Source organism: Acomys minous (genome assembly GCF_964271855.1).
Source record: "Acomys minous genome assembly, chromosome: 18".
Lineage (NCBI taxonomy): Eukaryota > Metazoa > Chordata > Mammalia > Rodentia > Muridae > Acomys > Acomys minous.
The window spans coordinates 50133197-50151517 of NC_140501.1; the positions used below are offsets into that span (position 1 = coordinate 50133197).

General features: G+C 49.8%; 1 protein-coding gene and 1 pseudogene across 3 annotated transcripts in view; both read left to right on the plus strand.

Annotated features, from left to right (window-relative positions):
• The window catches only part of SLC25A37 (solute carrier family 25 member 37), a 43910-nt gene that overhangs the window by 21394 nt on the left and 4195 nt on the right, over positions 1-18321 (plus strand). Inside the window, exons 2-3 of one of the 2 annotated variants that reach the window (XM_084768239.1) lie at positions 14571-14799; positions 16573-16629. In XM_084768239.1, coding sequence (XP_084624365.1) covers positions 14571-14799; positions 16573-16629 — 286 coding nt within the window. Of the gene's footprint in view, positions 1-14570; positions 15342-16572; positions 16630-18321 lie in introns of those variants that run through there. The other variant, XM_084768240.1, reaches the window with a different exon arrangement.
• LOC311589556 (small ribosomal subunit protein uS12-like) lies at positions 2296-2917 on the plus strand (annotated as a pseudogene). Its single transcript has one exon. The product of its transcript is annotated as a small ribosomal subunit protein uS12-like (transcript).

The following is an 18321-nucleotide window of genomic DNA, read 5'->3' on the forward strand; positions in this document are numbered from 1 at the left end:
CATGCTAGTTAGCTGTCCGAGTTTCCTTTGTTACATAACCAGGGTTAATTTAAGCAGCTCTATCTCTTCATTCAGAGATGACACAGAAGAGGGTTGACTGTGGCCGTGTCGGTGCCTCTCACCGGACAGCGGTGAGTGAATCCCTTTGGGGATGGCAAGACTGGAACGGCACCTCAGATCTGCTGGAGTCTGCTGGCAGTGTATATGGGTGGGTCCTCTCCCATCCCCCAGGACACATCTTGAGGGCATCCTTCTCCAAGCAAGGAGAGTTGGAGGAAGGAATTAGCACAGATGACAGTTTCTAGGAATCCCTCCCTCCCCCCCCCCCAAAATAAAAAACCAACCCAGGAGCATTAGGTAACTGCTTGCCAGGTCTTAATCTTTATAGCCTTTCTAGAAGGTAGGTGTTGCAGGGAACCCCACACATACAAGGAAACACGCTGAGGAGCTAAGTCATTGCCTGAGGTTACACTTGGTGGAGGAAGAAGCCAGAAGGAGATGCCTCTCTAGAGGCTGGCCTGGAGGCCCCAGGCCAGTGGGTCTGCAGTCATCAGGAAGTGGAGGCTGCCTAACAGGAAGCTCTCTTGGTCAGAGAAGACAGTAAATCAATGCTGAGGCCTGGAGCACCTCCCCACCCCCACCCTCCTCTCGGGGCCCTGTGGTCGGCAGTCTGTTGGGTGGTTGGGTGGTTGGGTGGTTTATTGTCAAACTATGTTGTAGTCTAATGGGATTCTGTTCAAACCTGTCATTGAAGCCCTGTATGCCAAGCGTCTTGTCGCCAGTTAAGAGACAAATTCCTTCAGGCAAGGTGAAGGTAGTATTGGTGGAGTCCAGGCATCTATATTAACAGAGGTGGCTTTCCCTCTCTCAGGTAACTGCAACAGAGACAGACCCTTAGCAAACACTTGGTTACTGTACTAGCTGATCAATATGCTTCCGTTTCCTCATCCCTTCATGGACAGGAGGGGCTGCCAGAGAGGTGAAGTAATTTACTGGGCTACGGAGCTGAGTTAGGACTTCCGATGTCTGGATGGTGGAGGGCTGTGTCATCTTTGTATCCTTGGATCTTGATCTGGGTACTCACGCAGCCTCAAATCACTTTTCACTCTACAACTGATGGATAAGGCGATTAGTGCAAGGTGAACTTGAAACTGCCCCTGCCAGGAACGAAGATAGTCAAAGGAACCAAGTTGGGCCCGCCCTTTGGCTGGCAGACTATTGAGATAATGCAGCCTAAGGTATTGGGATTTCTCCCAGGAGTCTCCTGCTGGGAGAAAGGAAAAAGCTGAAGGGCCAGTGCCAGCCAGAGTGGGAGCTTGTCTCCCTGGAAGAGATTTCACACAGTTCTGACAACTTGTCAGACCGCCCTGCGCCTTGCGGGAGCCTGGAGCTGAGGCAGTGACTGACACGTCTGCCTGTGTGTTGCTCATCATCTGTTTTACGTCTAGACCTCACGGCAGGACCCTGGAGATGGAAAAGGGCGCTGTTGGACCTCTTGTGTCTCTCTCCCCATCGTGGCCATATTGAATAAATCACCTTTCCTCTGCTTTCCCCAATTAGTAGTTTCTTTAATTGGCCCATTGAGGACAGGTGCCTGAACTGAGGTTGCTGGGCCTTCTTTGGGCTCAGGGTCTGTCCTAACTCCGGTAACAACCTTCCACCTGTTCTCCATGTCCCACTGTCCCCAGCCGTGTGCCCAGTGACTCAGAACGATGCCACCATCGTTGGCTATGAGGCCTCTCCTGACCCCGTCTCTGTTCCAGCCAACTCCAACTTCACGGCACTGAGGTATCTAATAGGAGAGTGTCCCCAGACAGGCTGAAATACCTCGAGAGCTGTGGCTGTCTCTGACAGGCCTTGTGGGGATGGCTGAAGCAGGCTTCCGCTAGACTCTGGGTTTCCTGCAAAATACAGTTGGAGGACCGGCGGAGGGTAAGATCCCTGGCTGGCTTTATGTTACTTTCCCTTCGTAGTAGAACAAAGCGAGAGGCTTGTGGATGGCAGAACTCAGAAGTCAAATGAAAACTCTGAAGGTAGCCCTGCCATGGTAGACTTCCTGTGCCGCGTGCATGGGGACTCCTGTGTTAAATTCGTTCTTCACTGTGGCACGCCAAGCTTACCTGTGCTTTGTGAAAGTAACACGCTGTTTCTCCAGTTTGTCTTTGACGTCTTGTCCTTACTTGTGAATGGAGTGTTTACAAGCCACTCAACCCCTTGAGACTGGCTGAGTCAGGCCTCAGAAGTTTACTTTATTAGCATGGAGCTACGCTGTGTCTCTTGGAAGCATTAGCCCTTGAATACGTTTTAATATCCTGTTTAAAAAACAATTCGTTGACATTGGACCGATGCTCTTTGAATTGTGGCGTTGGCAAGATGGGCAAGCATCATGGCCTCCGTACTGCCCGGAAGTTCTCCAGTCACCAACAGAGTCCAAAGCCGTGTGATAAACAATACAAGAAGGCCCTCTTGGGCATAGCCCTCAAGGCCAGGCCTTTTCCAGGTGCTTCTCATGCAGTGAGAATTTGCTGGGAAAAGTAGGGGCTGACGTCAAATGTATAAACTCTGCTGTCAGAAAGTGCGTCAGGAGCAACTCATCAAGAATGGCAAGAAGGCCGCAGTGTGTGCGCCCAGTGACGGCTGCTTGGACTCCCCTGAGGAAAACCATGAAGTTTTGGTGGCTGGATTCGGTCGAAAAGGTCACACGGTAGGCGATGTTCCTGAAGTCTGCTTTAAGGCTACACACAAAGTAGCCAGGGTGTGTGTTTTGGCCCTGTCCAAGGGCAAGAAGGGAAGAAGACTAAGACCATACATTTTGACAGTGGAAACACTAAGGCATTCATACATTCTGCAAGAAAGAGAAGAAATTGAACTGCTATTATCGCACAGCTGGGAAACACGTCCTTCAGGGGAAGGCTGAGACCAGCCAGGGCTCTGACCTACTGAGCGGGTCGAATGCCCTTGATCCGGGAATAGGTCAGTTACCATGGGAGCGATGAGTTCCTGATAAGAGTAGGTTTGGCCTGATTTACCACCTTGCATGTATGTGCCCTTCTGCCTTCCACAATGCAGAGGTCTCCCTGCCCCCCCAAATATTGGGGTATACTCTTGGATTCCCAGAGCTGTGACACTGTGGCCCCCCACCCCCCAACTAAACACTGCTGTCGTTACACTCCGTCAAAGGCGTTTTGTTATAGCAGAAGATGGACTGAGAAAGCTACTCATTCAGCTGCACGTGTTTATGCCCCCGGATAGCCTTCCTGCCCCTGACCTCAGTGGCCATCTGGCTCAGATTCTTTTTCAGGAGACTGTGTGGTGCGTTGATCTAGTTCTGTTGGCGATGTGTGGCCATGAGGTCTTCGGAGGCAGTGGCTCCGTACCTGGCCTGTGAGGGAACTGGTGCAGGCCGGGCATAGACAGAGCCTACTAAGGGCTGCATGGACTTGAACTTGGGAGACCTTTTGGGTGACTTTGACAGTCGGCGTTGCTCTCCCATTCCCCAGCACTGGGCATGTAACTTATTGTGACCACAGAAGACGAGCATGCTGGGGACCGGGCAGGAATTTGGAGCCATATTGCCTGGCTCACTACCTTGGCTTCCCCACTTATAAAATGAGGATAACTAGCCATTCCTTTTCTTGTTTTTATTAGTGTTTTTGGTAAGTAGAGATACAAAGGGCTCAGAGTCTACCAGTGACAGAGGCAGGACTAGAGGCCCTGTTCTGAGTGGGAAGGAGTGATGACCTGTGTTTCCGGTTTCCCTTCTGTCCCCCAGTGAGGTCACTGTTGCACCCATGAGATCCCAGCCCTGCTCTTGGCTATCCTGGGAAATCTGCCCCACCTAAAGAGCCGATATAGAAATCGTTTCATCCTTGGGGTGTGCCTCACGTGGGATGTTCTGAGAGTGTCCTGAGTAAACTGGACTTGGGCCAGGCATGGGACTTTTTAAATCCTTTCCTGCGTGCTGTAGGTCCTTCTGGAGAAGATTTTAGGGAAAAGCCTAAATCTGGCTCCTGGGGTCAGGAATGAGAACCGTAATTTTGGAGCCGTAGGCATACTGTAAGTGCTGCCTTAGGTAGAGAAACCTGAGTGGTCTAATGTCATAGTGGCCACAGCTTTGGACAGAGCAGGCAACCTGTCTGGGGACCCCGGAGGGAGGGCTTCTGTTGACTGTGGCTGCCTTCTGATTCAGGGGAACCCGCCTGCCTAGCTAAATGTCTGACGTTTCCTGAGGTCTATCCTGTCCTTGGCATAAGCAACCTAGAGCCAAGCACGGAAAGCCTCCTGATTAAATTCCAGATTCAGTGGCTCCGTTCTGGCACTGCTCTGCATGGCTGGTCCTAACCTGCCTTTCTTCCAGCCGTTTTCAGATGCCCATGTAATGTTGCAGCCATTTCTCTGAGTCTTGGCTGGTGCTGCCCCTTTCCCCACACCTTCCTGGGGGACCGGGGCATCCCTGCACACTGCCCAGTCACATGATTTTGTTTCCCAGATAGCTCCATAGAGCCATATGGTCCTATTTCCCCAAACACCCCTACATGTCCACGTGTCCCTTACTCTCCACGACTGGGCTTTCCTCACATTTTTCTCAGAGTAACACAGACTTAAAATTAAAATAGTATAGAAAGAGCTACAGTGATGGCTCTGTTCCGAAAGCCTGATGTCCTGTCACTTTTCCTAGCTGAAGCTTGAGTGGCCTCTCTCTGGCCTCCTTCCACCTTAGAGGTGTGAGTCTTTGTACCATGGTGCGCCCTCCCCCCCCCTCCCCCCCCCCCCCCCCCCCCCCGCCGTGGCCATGGGAGGAGAAGCAGGCTTGCATTGTGGGTCCTTCAAGCGGCCTGAGGAGCTTTGCTACCCTCGACAAGGTGGAATCCCATCCCACACGTGAAACAGTTTGTTTCCAGAGGCAGTGAGGGTCTCGCCTGGGGATCTAGCTTAGTCAGTAGAGTGTTTGCCTAGCATGCACAAGGCCCTGGTTTGGTGCCTAGCACCGCCAACAAAGCAGAGCAACACGACAAAACTAGTAGTAATTCTTAAAACGCACCCCCACTGGGCCCTGGAGGTTTCAGTATTGTTCCTACCTGGTGAGCAGCAGGCGTGAGGGTACTTTGCAGTCATAGGTAGCTAGGAAGGCAGGACTGTGGAACAGCGAACTCCTGCTGGTCGTGAGTGAAGAGCAGAACATCCACGGTTTGTGCATGAACCCACTTTCTCTCAGCTGCCTCCTGACCCTGGGGCCGCCTGAAGCAATTTCAGGGACATTGCTGAGGTTTCAGCCTCCTTCAGGCCTCCTTTCTTCTCTCTATGTGACTCTGTCCTTTTGGTTGGTACTGCAGGTGCACTAGCCTTTATGTTTGCTCCCAACTAGAGGTTCTCAGGAGGGGTTTGTCAGCATGCGTGGGATGCATGTTCTGGAATGCCCATTATGTGTGCTGTGTAGTGACCACTCTTGGGGTAGTCATTTTCTGATGCTCTGTAGACAACAAAGGACACAGTTTTCCTCTGTGTGTGTGTGTGGTTTCTACATTGGGTGATATAAAATCAAAGCTCAGGGGATGAATTAAAACAACGTGTATTGGCTCACGTGTGTAAGTGCTGTAATAAAAGTTCTTTGCTAATTTTAAAAATTAACTTTTAAGAAACAGCAAAGCATGAGTTGGAGTTCAGAGCCCTTGGGTAAACTTGGGTGTGTTCAGGACTTAGTGCGCTCTTCACTCTCAGTGGGTGTGTGAGAATGGTGCTGGCTGGTGGCTCCTTGCACAGGATTTCAAAGGACCAGGATGAGGCCATTAAAAAGCTCCGTTGAGTCTGTCTTCTGTGAAGCAGCATGAAAAGGGTGTGGGTTCCAAGTTAGGGGTGGTGGTGAGTTAGGGATACCTGGTGAGTTAGGGATACCTGGTGAGTTAGGGATACCTGGTGAGTTAGGGATGCTTGTGTGTTAGGGATGCCTAGTGAGGTAGGGGTTCCCGGTGAGTTAGGGATTCTAGTGAGTTAGAGGTGCCCGGTGAGTTAGGGATGCCTATGTGTTAGGGATGCCCGGTGAATTAGGGATGCTAGTGAGTTAGGGATGCTGGTGAGTTAGGGATGCTGGTGAGTTAGGGATGCTGGTGAGTTAGGGATGCCTGGTGAGTTAGGGATGCCCGGTGAGTTAGGGATGCCTGTGTGTTAGGGATGCCCGGTGAATTAGGGATGCTAGTGAGTTAGGGATGCCCGGTGAATTAGGGATGCTAGTGAGTTAGGGATGCCCGGTGTGTTAGGGATGGCTGATGAGTTAGGGGTGCTGGTGAGTTAGGGAATTCCAGTGTGTTAGGCATGCCGGTGAGTTAGCGATTGTGGTGAGTTAGGGATAGCAGTGAGTTAGGGATGCTATTGGGTGTGGATGTGTTGGGGTGTTGTTATGTTAGGGGCATTTGTATTTTGAGCCTGGGTATTGAGGGCTTCACTGCACATGCTGCTCCTTGTGTCTTGGAGTTGCACATCTGTAGTATGCACTTCAGGAGGATTCCAGGAGAAGGGACATGACTCTCCAAGGCCTGGGTGAGTTTATAGTTTCACTCCAGAAGACTTTACCTCCCACAGAACCCTTGGCCAGAGGAGCCTCTTTCTGCTGACCTTGGGTTGTGCTCTGTAGGGGTGAGCCATGGGAAGGTCTCACCTTGGGGTGGGCTCCTGGGCCCCATCCTCTGTGTTGTGGGTGACTGTTGGTGGAAGCTGTCCTGTGTGTCTGCAGAGAAGCCTCAGCCCTCACTCTGGCAGGAACACAGTACAGAGCATGAGCTGAGTGTGTGTGTGTGTGTGTGTGTGTGTGTGTGTGTGTGTGTGTGTGTGTGTGTGAGACTGGACATAGTAACACGTCTCAGACAGGAAGTTACCTGTCTGATTGTGTATTCCCAAGTTGACCCTGGCAATAGAAGCTACAGCTGTCCGGTCTTTTTCTAGCACTTTCTGGGTGCCTCTCCTTCCCTCTTTTTGTTAGAGTCATCTCTGGAACACAGGCTGTCAGGCATTCTTAGCTCTGCTTTGATCCCTCGGGAAGTTGTATGTATTTCCCACCAGGCCCTGGGAGCCTGTGTACCCTGGCCATATCCCTGTTGGTCTTGGCTTTCACATTATCCTGGAAGTGCCACACGGACTTTGAACAAGGTAAGGTCCGCTCCCCACCCTCTTTTGAGAAATGTGAGATGGAAGGTTGAAAGTCGCCAGCTTCTCTGGGTCGGGCAGGGAGTCAGTGGCTTAGTGATGACACACTGGTCCCTGGGCTGGGCCAGCGTCCTGAGCAGGCTCTTTAGGGAGATCTGAGGGCTTCCTTCCAGGTTTTTTTCTTTTCTTTGGGGCTGAACCCCAACTTCCACATTCTCCCCACCCATCAGGTGATGGCAAAGGTGCTTCTCAGGGAGGGTCCCCAGTTTCTTATCTAAAGACAGGGCTGAACTCCACGGCTCTTTGCCTCTGGTTATATGATCCACGAGCTCACCTGGGACAGCACACACATTTTCCACTCTCCCTCCTCCTCCCCCTCCCTCGGGTAAGAGAACAGGCTGGGTCTACCTGTCTTTCCGTCCTGGGGAGGGTTTGAGAAAGACATGGCCCTTCTCCTAATCTCTCTGGAAGCCTGTGGAAGGAACCTGGCCCATGCATGTGTCATTACCCTAAATCCCTTTTATAACTTGAGTGTCTGGTTCCCAAGGGGGCCTGCCTGAGTGTGCCACACTCTATTTGACAGAGCTAGGCCAGAGCCCCAGAGCACTCTGCTGTTTGCTGCCCCCTTGAGAGTGAATGGCAGTGGTGCAGAAGGAGGCTGGAGACAGCTCCGCTGCAGCTGGGAGTGCACCTGCTGCTCAACACTCCCTGGTGTCTCTAGACTGCTCCCTACTGACCGCCCTAGCCTTCCTTTACAGGGGCCCGCATAAGGCTCCCTGACACGTGCATACCTTCTGTATTTCCCGCCTCAGAGGTTTGCCTGTTGGCTCCAGCTGTGTTTTCACGAGGGTGCTTGGCCAAGTGTAACTGCTTATTAAACGTAAAAAACAAAACAAAACAAAAAAACCCAAAAAACCACCCAACCTTTGTGTGCTGCCAAAGACACATGTTTAGGAAGTGCCCGGTTAAAACTAGCTTCTCAGAGCCTGCCACATGTTGATGTGTGTAATGAATTCCTAAGAGGTAGGAATTACAGCTCAAACCATGCACTGAGTGGAAGGAAAGGCGAGCTAGGTCTAAATTAGGAGCAGAAATCCAGATGGGGATGGTCTTGTGAATAAAGATATTTATCATGGAGCCTTGTGGTCTGAGCTTGATCCCTATTACCCACTGTGTAGAAGGAGAGGGTTAATCTTTACAAGTTTGTCTCTCACGTTCGCATGTTTACCTTGGCACATGCTTGGCCACATACATACCCAAATACACACAAATAAATGTATAATCATCATCATCATCCCAGATAGGCAAATTCTTTTTCTGGAGTGTGTTTGTGTGTGTTTTTTCTTCTTCATGTAACCTCATTTGTTTATTTTCTTCATTTTTCTCTCCTTTCTCATTTTTTTTATTTTAAAACTTGTAGTTTCATATATAACACATAGATCATATCTATCTCATGTATGTATTATACATGTGATATATATTTTCCCTGTCTAAACAATTTTTTAAGCTGAGGCTGGAGAGATGGCTCGGTTGTTAAGAGCATTTGTTCTGCAATCATGTGCTCTAGAACTTGGATTCCAACATGCACTTCGTAAGACAATCATCCTATGCATGCCTGCAACCCCAGCTCCGAGGGAGGTGGAGGCAAGATGGCTGGGGCTTGTAATCTTCCAGCCTGAGAAAATATAAATTCCCAGGTTCAAGAAGAGATCTAGTCTCAAAGGAATAGGCGGAGGACAATAGGTGACGATTCTGATGCCCCTGTTGTGGACTGTGTGCATTTCCAAACACACCTACCCACCCACATGTACGCATACACGCACACACATCTTTTACGCATTTTTAAAACCAGTTTTAGCATTTTTAAGTACACAGATCAGCATCGTCACGTACATTCACGTTGCTTGTAGCTACCCCCACTCCCCATCTACAGATCGCTTCCTATTGCAGAATCGAACTCCTGTGCCCATTAAACACCAGTCCCCATCATCCACTGCCCTCAGCCTCTGGCTGTACACTCTCTGCTTTGCCTGGATGGAGCTGACGGGGGTAGGCCCCTCCTATCAGCCCAGTGCCCCCGTGGAGTTGCTTATACTCACTTCTTCTCCTCCTCTGGCCAGTGAGATAAAGAATATCAGCTTTCGCGTTTACATTTTATGGACAGAGTTAACTGAAAAATTTAAAAGAAGAAGTCACATTGATTACATCCCCTCCATCCCTGGCATCCTTTCTGCCTCACTCCTTTCCCGCCTGACTCCAGCCTCTCCTCTGATGCTTTGATGGCGTTCATGTCACCTCTGGGCCATTCTGAGCTTCTTTTTCGGTTATTCTCTTCCCTTCTTGTTACTCGCCTTTTCCCCCTTTCTCCTCGACCCCAAGCCCCGCTCCCCAAGTCTTTTTCTCTTTCTGTTCCCCTGTCTGGCCTGGGTGGTTGCTCTTAGGTTAGTGAGGGCTTGACTGGGGCCTGCTCCGTGCACACTGCCACCTGCTGTACACCCGTGGCACTCAGTGTCATCAAATCACGCCCCCATAGGGCTGAAACATTCACCCAAGTGCAGAGAGGCCCAGTTGACTGGCTTTTTCCTTTGGAGATTGGCGCGCTTAGGTTCAGTAGTGTTTGGCATAAGTGCCACGCCTTTATTGGAAAAGGGGGTGAGGGGTGCAAAGTCGACCCCAGACTTCCCTGCTGGTGCTGTGTCCAGTGAGCTGACAAGGATATGCACGGAGAGGAAAAGGCCTGGGGGTGATCTTGCATGTATAAAAGGGGGTGAAGGAGGTATAGTTGCTGACCGACAGCCATTCTAATGTGTTCCCCAGGAGCTCTGCAGGTGGGGTGGGGGTGGGTTATTATAGCTGAGCACAGCCGCATGTGAGGGCAAGCTGCCTTAGGTTGGTTCTGAAGCATACACTGTGGGCCCCGCTGTTAGTCACCCTGCTCGGCACTGTGCCCACTGCCATCCCTCAGCCACCTCCCAAACCCCTCACAGGACTAGAGGTGAATCCCATACTGTGGAGATTGTTATTAGAAAATAACATAGATGGTGGTTGGGGATGGGTGGGGGTGGGGGGGGTGGGGGGTAGGATGGGTGGGGGGTGGGGGTGATGGGCAGGGGGGGTGATGGGCGAGGCCTAAAGCGTCCTTTAATGGGTCTTCCTACCCTGCAGTGATTGGAATCGTCAGAGGGATTTAGGAACTAAAAACATAATTGAATTCATGTGTGTTGGGGGGGGGGTAACCCCCCCCTCACCCAGTGGATCTTGCCACAGTTTCTTGCCCAGGTGATTCTGCTAATCAGCCCCTGCATCATTTCTTCCTTTCATTTGCATACCACACACGCTGGGGACCAGATTGGTAACAGGACAGATCAGAACCTCACCTGTGGCTGTCAGAACCGGCATCTTGTCTAGTCTGAGAACTTGCAGCAGCTACTCCGGATGCCCCTGTTTTCTCACCTCGTCGCCTCCGGTTCTCAGCCCCGGCTCTGTGGTTTCTGCCTGCTTGGCCACAAGGAGGTCATCCACCATAAACGGTTATGGTAACTCCTGGCAGGACCCTGCCCTAGGCCAGGAATGCCGAAGGAGGGTGGTAACCCGGGGCCTAAGCCAGTACTTCATTCTCTGAGGAGAGACAGCAGATGCTCTTGGAGTCATGTGGGGGAGGGGGGGTGTCTCTTCCCAGACACTCTTGGAGGCGTGGTGGGGGGGTGTGGTCTCTGCCCTCCACAAGGCCTGAGCAGAGTCATTCTTTTTCCATAAGCTCAGATTCGTCTTCAGGGACAAGCTTGTTCAGCTGGGCACACCACAGCTTGAGGAACGCGGTGGACTGTCCACTTGACATCAGTTAGGAAATGGATGGATGGGTGCAGGAGATGGCGAAGGATGGGTTTAGTCCCCAACAGCGTGGTTCTTGCTCAGGGAAGGTGGCCCAGGAAATGGAGAACCCTTAACCTATTGCATTATCAGTTCCTGTATCTATTCATTCGACAAATATTTGTTGGGTACACAGGATTAAGTACATGTACAGTGCTGAGTCCTTCGCCGTGAATGAGAGCTCGAAGCCAGGTTAGGGGGTGATGGTGTCTCAGCTCTTTGGGGGATTATATCCTGGATCCATGTTAGTCCCCTTCATATAGCCGACTCAGTGACGCCTTTATCACTAACCACAGAGATGGAAATAGACATGACGTCACTCATTTCCCCAGCCACTCTCAGGGAGGAGATAGATGAGCTGACTGACCAGGCTTGCAACAAGAGCCAGGAGATCTGAATCCTTCTTAGTCCTATGCTGCCAAGGCCCAGAGCCACAAACCGTGCGTTGCACCATCTGTTGTACTGGAATTTTTTTTTGTCACCAACAGCCATAGGACAGCCTGGTGAAAGATAAGGCCTCATTTACTTGAAACTTTGGGGGTGATTCCGCTATCCCTTTGGTTGTCATACCCACTTGCTTATCTCTTCCTCCTGGTTTTGTTTGCTTATAATGGACTTTCTAATTACACCAAAAATCAACATATAAAACATGGGCTGTCCACTCTCAGGGCCACCCAGATGCTGCAGCTTCCTCAGGGTGGGCCAGAGATGTTGTCCTCAGCCTGTGGGAGGGAAAGGAGAACTTCTGGAAAGGTTACGATTAACTTGGCTGTTTTACCAGGGGCACTGAGAGGCAGCCTTCTTGCTTATTTTCCTGTGGTGCTGAGGGCTGGACCAAGTGCATACTGGGTAGTGCTCAACCACTGAGCTGTATCCACAGCTTCTTCATTGTTATTTCTAGACAGAGTCTCTCTAAGTTTTCCAGCTGTCCTTAAACTCACTGTGTAATCCCGGATAGATGGCCTTGAACTTTGGATATTCATTTCTTAGCCTCAGAGTAGCTAGCATTACAGACCTTACAATCTGCCTTCCTTCGTCCTTCCCTTCCTTCCTTTCTATTAAGCATTAAAGATGCTTTTATTTCTTGAGGACATGATACGTGCTGCGGAGGCAGTGGTAACTGATGCTTCTGTTGTTGGGTCTTGGTTGGCAAGAGTGTGTCCATGTTCTCTGCAATTTTAGTGGCCAGAAAGTTCTGAAATCTGAAAACGGCCCCTAATTTAGGCTATTGTTTTTTTTTTTTTACAATGTTCGACAGAGTGCCAGGTGGGGAGTGGGGTGGGGGTGGTGGGAGGTGGGACTCTGTTTTGGGAAGTGGAAGAGAAGTACCACAGTGGAACCCAAGGCCCTTTGTATTACTTCCAATTTATAAATCGAGTGTTATATATGGTCGTGCTTGGGAATGGAAGGTTACTGCCTCCAAAGTGTGAAGATCCCTTCCTCTAGGCTGGGGAGGTGGGTGGAGGAGGGAGGGAGGGAGGGAGGGAGGGAGGGAGGGAGGGAGGGAGGAAGGAAGAAGGAACATATTTAGTAGGTGTTTCAGGCATCTCCTACTGATGTGATAAAGAGGACTCTCCAGAGGAAAAGGCCAAGAAGGATGTGTGCACAAATCTCAGTGAGAGAGAGAGAGAGAGAGAGAGAGAGAGAGAGAGAGAGAGAGAGAGAAGAAGAAGAAGAAGAAGAAGAAGAAGAGAGAAGAGAGGAGAAGAGAAGAGAAGAGAAGAGAAGAGAAGAGAAAAGAAGAGAAGAAAGACAACAAGGCTGAAAAATTTGGTCTAAGTAACTGGCCCCCAACGCCAGAGGGCTGCACATTCTTAGCTTGCAGGGCAGGCCAGCAAGCTGGACAGCTAACAACAGCACGCAAGTGACCTGACTAAAGCAGGCACCGACTTTAAACGTTAACTTTATCTAAACAAAACAAAACAAAGCAAACATTAGAGAGTCATCTAGAGTACACTGATGTTTGATCAGGTATTTGGGTACCTCAGCCTAGCCAGGTTGAAATATGAGACTAACTCTCCTACTGGATAGTGTTGGAGGGCAGCAGGCCAGGAAAGCCATAGCTGATTCTCCCAGAGAGCATTCTGTGCATGGGAAGAGGTCAGAGTGAGGCCGAACTTATTGAGTGTTACTTTAGAAAAAAGCATAGTGTAGAAGCTACTTAGAGGTGATGGTACGGCCGAGGCCCAGAGGATCTGGGGGGACTTCCTGTTAGGACCTGGGGAATAATTGTAAGAGCACAGAGTTCAGGGAATAGCAGGGTGCACAAGACTTGGGAACCAGAGTAGACCAGGAGGGTGCTGATAACTCACTTGGCTTCCTCCAGACCAGCAAGCTGCAGCCAGCTGTGCATCACAAATACAGAAAAACGGGGCCTGGAGAGATGGCTCCGTGGTTAAGAGCACTGGCTGCTCTTCCAGAGGACCTGGGTTTAATTCCCAGCACCCGTATGGCAGGCGGTTCACAACTGTCTGTTACTCCAGTCCCAGGGGAATCTGACATCCTCATACCAATGTGCATAAAATAAAATACTTAAGAAAATATACAGAGAAGTGTGCAACCATACAAAACAAGCTCAGCCTGCAAGGGCTTGCCGCTAGCCCCTGAGCTGCTTGCACTTTCTTTTGGCGGTGGCAGCGGCTTTCTTGTCGTTAGCTGTTTTCTTGCTGTTGCTTGCCAGTTTTGTTCTTTGAGAACAGAGTCTTGTGTAGCCTAGCCTGGCCTTGAACTTCTGCCCCTTCTCTCATATCCCAAGTGCTGCCATGGCGGGCATGTCCGGCCGTGCATGGTTCATGTATGTGGCGCTGTGGCTCAAATCCAGGGCTTGGTGCATGATAGGCGAACATTCTCCCAGTAGAGCCTCATCCAAGGCCTTTATGTAGCACTTCTGTTACATTAGATACCATCTGGACATGTGCAGGGGTCGTAAGCATTAATAGCATTTTATACATGACTGAATGCTCATGAGTTTTGGTATCCTTCGTGGGGACCAGCCCTTCCAAAGAGACCTGGGAGCGGAGGGGGTGGGGGGCCAAGAATCTGAGCTCATGGAGGGTTTTCAAAGGTATCATTTTAGTGCTTGCTTATAACAAATGTGGTTTTTCATTTAAGACCCCCAAAGCCCGGAGTGGCGAAAGGCTCCACCAGAAGAAAGCCCCACGGCTTACCCATGGCAGGGCTCAGCAGGGAACTCATATTCTGTTTCCCTGTTCTCCTGTCTTTGCTCATCTTTTCTGTGAGCCGTGAGGCTTTCCAAATGCAAAGCTGTGAAGACTGATGGGCGATGGAATGCTATATATATATGTGTGTGTGTGTGTGTGTGTGTGTATGTGTGTGTGTGTGTATGTGTGTGTGTGTGTGTGTGTATGTGTGTGTGTGTATGTGTGTGTGTGTATGTATGTGTGTGTGTGTGTGTGTATACATACATACATATATAGTTTTTTCCCTCACTAAGAAGTTGTGAGAACCAACCTTCCCCCTCCCTTCTATTTTTCTGGGTTGTCCTTCTCCGCTTTATCATACATACTAACTCCCTATTCATACATATTTTCTGTCTCCCGCAGACACGAATGCAGAGTTTGAATCCAGATCCCAAAGCCCGGTATACAAGTATCTATGGCGCCCTCAAGAGGATCGTGCACACGGAAGGCTTCTGGAGGCCTCTGCGGGGTCTGAACGTGATGATGATGGGTGCGGGGCCTGCACACGCCATGTACTTTGCCTGCTATGAAAACATGAAAAGGACTTTAAATGATGTTTTCAGCCACCAAGGAAACAGCCACCTAGCTAATGGTATTTTGAAAGCGTTTGTTTGGAGCTAGGAAGCTCTTCTCTTCAGTGCTTGTTCCCCGGGGCTTCCTCCCCGGGACTCCGCAGCCTTCGTCTTCAGCAGCAGCAGCTTGCTCAGGAACAGAGAACTCTAGGGTCACGTGAATGCACACACACACGTTTTATTCAGCCCCTCTTTCTCTGGGGGAAGCTGGTGGTAGAGGTGTTTTGGTATTTATTTGGTATTGATTATTGTGTTGTCTTTTTTTTTTTTTCCTTTTTTTCCTTTTTCCTTAAAAAAAAAAAACCACTCAAAACAATTACTGATCAGTCATAGGAAAAAAAAAATTCTTTTGAATGCTGGATGCAAACCAAAACAGAAAAGGACAGCTTCCTTGAGACTATTTAAAAACTGGTACATCAGGTCTCTCCAGCGCCAGGATCTAACTAAGCTTTGAAAGGTCAAGACGGTTTATGCTGACAGAGGACTCTCGTGCCACTGCGGAAGGCCTTCCCCACTTTAAGCTTCAGGAGATTCGGGCCTTTGACGCCCCCCAGCCTCATCCGTGTGTCTGAGTCGCATCTTTCTGCAAGCCAGGGCTGAACTAGTTTCCTGTGGTTGCTCTAGGGTGGGCGGGTGGGTGGGAATTGGGCACTCGTGGGCAGCTCTTATGTAAGGCAGGAGTCAATGGGTCAGGCTGTTGGTAGCATGGGGCGGGACTTTTAACGGAACTTTTCAGTGGGTGGGAAGGGACTAGAAAGCAGAGCAGCTGAAAGACAAAATTCATTCTGAGGCAGTGGAGAGGTGGGCGTGGTCAGTGGCAATTCTGTCCTTTGCCTTTTATTTTACCCAGAAGAAAGGTGGCACCGTCAGAGGTGGCATCGCCAGCCAGCCACCTACCATCAGCCAGCCTTAGAAGCGAGCTGCACTCGGCTGCTTTGTTGATATCTTTTGGCTTTTCAGCTGGTGACCATCCTTTGTATTAAATGCTTCAGTCACCAAGAGCCAAGCTCCTCAAAGGAGACTTGACAAAACCCAGTCCCACACTAGAGTCTTCCCAGTGCTATCCCTGCCACATTGTGCTAGGTGCTGTAGTCGCTGTCACCCTTCCGGGGATAACTGAGTGTGTGTCTATGTGTGCAGTAGGTGGGAGCTGCTAGGTCCCTTCCTGAGGTGACCTCTAGTCTGGCCCTCATTCCTTCCACCTTCCACCTTCCGCCGGCTATTGTAATGAGCTGCACTGCCTGCCCTGGGAGGCACTGGGAAGCCAGAAGCAGAAATTCCAGGGCCGATTCTGGCTTTCAAAGCCAGGTTGGAGGAGACCTCAGATGAAGTGGTTCACTCACAAGGCCGGTCCTAAGAGTGCTTGGAGTTCACTAAGGCAGCCATATGGGTGACATTATCCCCTTCAGTGTCCTTAGCTTAAGGGCACACAGAGCTCTCTGTACCCGAAGGCTTGAGACAAGAAAATTAAACTCTAGGCAGTAGGGAACACCTGGAGTGTGGTTTCTGGGCTCTCACCTTTCCCACAGTTGACTTACAATAGAAAAAAAAAGAACGAAGAAAGAGACCCTCTGAGGCTTAGATGCTATAGCAATGCTCTGGCTAGCCACTCTCCTTAGTTCAGCATTTCCGCCACCTCTTTGGGGACTTTAAATATTGCTCCCCTGGGCTGAGCTGCGAGGCACTTTTGAGCCTTAGAAAGCCAAGTCCAGAGTTTTTTTTCTGACTGAAGTTCAAGGAACTTCCCAGAACGCCGGGTGTCAGTGGGTAATTTTCTGGAGTTTGTTTTGCAGGGATAGCTGGGAGTATGGCCACCCTGCTCCACGACGCCGTAATGAACCCAGCAGAAGGTAATGTCCCACGTCCCCAGGGAGGGACAGTGCGTCCCCAGGGAGGGACAGTGCGGGATAGCTAGACAGGCCGGAGGAGCTGGGGGAGGAAGGTGGCCAAGGGCTGGTTTCATCAGGGCCTGCTGGAGCACTGCATCCCTTTTACAGCGCTTGGGGGGGGGGGGCGGCGGAGTGTCAAGAAAGCCAGGGGGCATCGGGGCTTTAAGAGCTTCCTGCTGTGGAAATAGCTAGGCAGAGCTTGCCTGCAGCATCCTGTGAGGAGGAGTTAGAGACCAATCTTCGTATCTGGGGATTGCTTTGTATGATTTTTACCTCTGTACGCTCTGTGTGTTCAAGGGTGTGCCTAGTAGACGTATAGACACATCTGACCCTGTGAATTGCTTCCGGGGTCAATTTAGAGGGAACTGTTTCCATCCCATTCACTGTGAGTTACGTCACCCAGCCCCGTTAATGTAGAATCTCACCACTCAACCCAGGATGCCCTGCAACTCTCTCCGAGGCTCAGGCTAGCCCAAACTCCAAGCCTTCCTTCCTCAGCCTCCTGATTCCGGGGGTTATAGGCGTACATCGTCACACCCAGCCATTTAAAAAATATTTTTCTTAATTTGTAATGATTATGGAAAATTTCCAGGAAAAAGAGAATGTATAGAATTATTAACCCTGTGTACTTGTAAGATCAATACGTGGCCATTTTGAGGGGGGCTACCTTACTTCTTTTGAATTTCGGGGGTCCTGTTATGAAATAAGGCAGTATTTATAACCCACCTTGCAACCTTATGCATGCTTAATTCATCTCCGGCTCACTTCTAGTGTTTATTACAGTGTAAGTGGATGCTGTTTGATGTCCCTTAAGGAATAATGCTAAGAAAAAGATCTGCATATGCTCAGTACAAACTGTTTTCTTTCCTGGTTATTTTGATATATAGTTAGTTTAATCTGTGGATACAGAATCATGGTATAGAGGGACTAACTAGCTGTATATATCTTGGGACCCTTTCTTTCTTTCTTTCTTTCTTAATAAAAGCTATTCAGACAGGGACCTGACAAGGAAAATCACTTGGTCTATGTTAACTAAGCAAAGAGTTTTTTTATTTAGAATATATATATATATATATATGTGTTTTTAAAAATAAGACTGAGTTATATAGCCCAGGCTAGTCTTAAAATCTCTATCCCCCTGCCTCAGCCTTCAGATTCCTGGGATTATAAGTAAACGCTATCAGCCCTGGATGTTTATATTCTTACCTTTGTTTATGTGGATGAGTGTTTTGTTTGCATGTATTTATATGTACCATGGTACCCACGGAGGCCAGAGGAAGGTATGGGGGTCCTTGGAACTGCAGTTAGAGACTGTTGTGAGCCTCAGTGTGTGCTGGGAATCAAATCCAGACCCTCTGAAAGAGCAGCCGGTGGTCTTGACTTTGAACAGCACCCCCCTTCCCCCGCCCACCCCCCTGTTTGTATATTTTGTAAGACTTACATGAGGCTCATCCCCCGTCCCCACTTGGCATTGCTCTTGATTTAAAGACGGAGCACACCACGGGGATGGGCCTGGCAGTGTGCGGGTGCCATTAAAGCTCTATGGAGCACACGTCATTTCCTCTGATCCTGTGGACCATTCATTTATTTTGTCTTAAAGCCAGGATCTGCACCTAGGGGGACGCCACTCAACTTGGACAGACGTGATCCTAG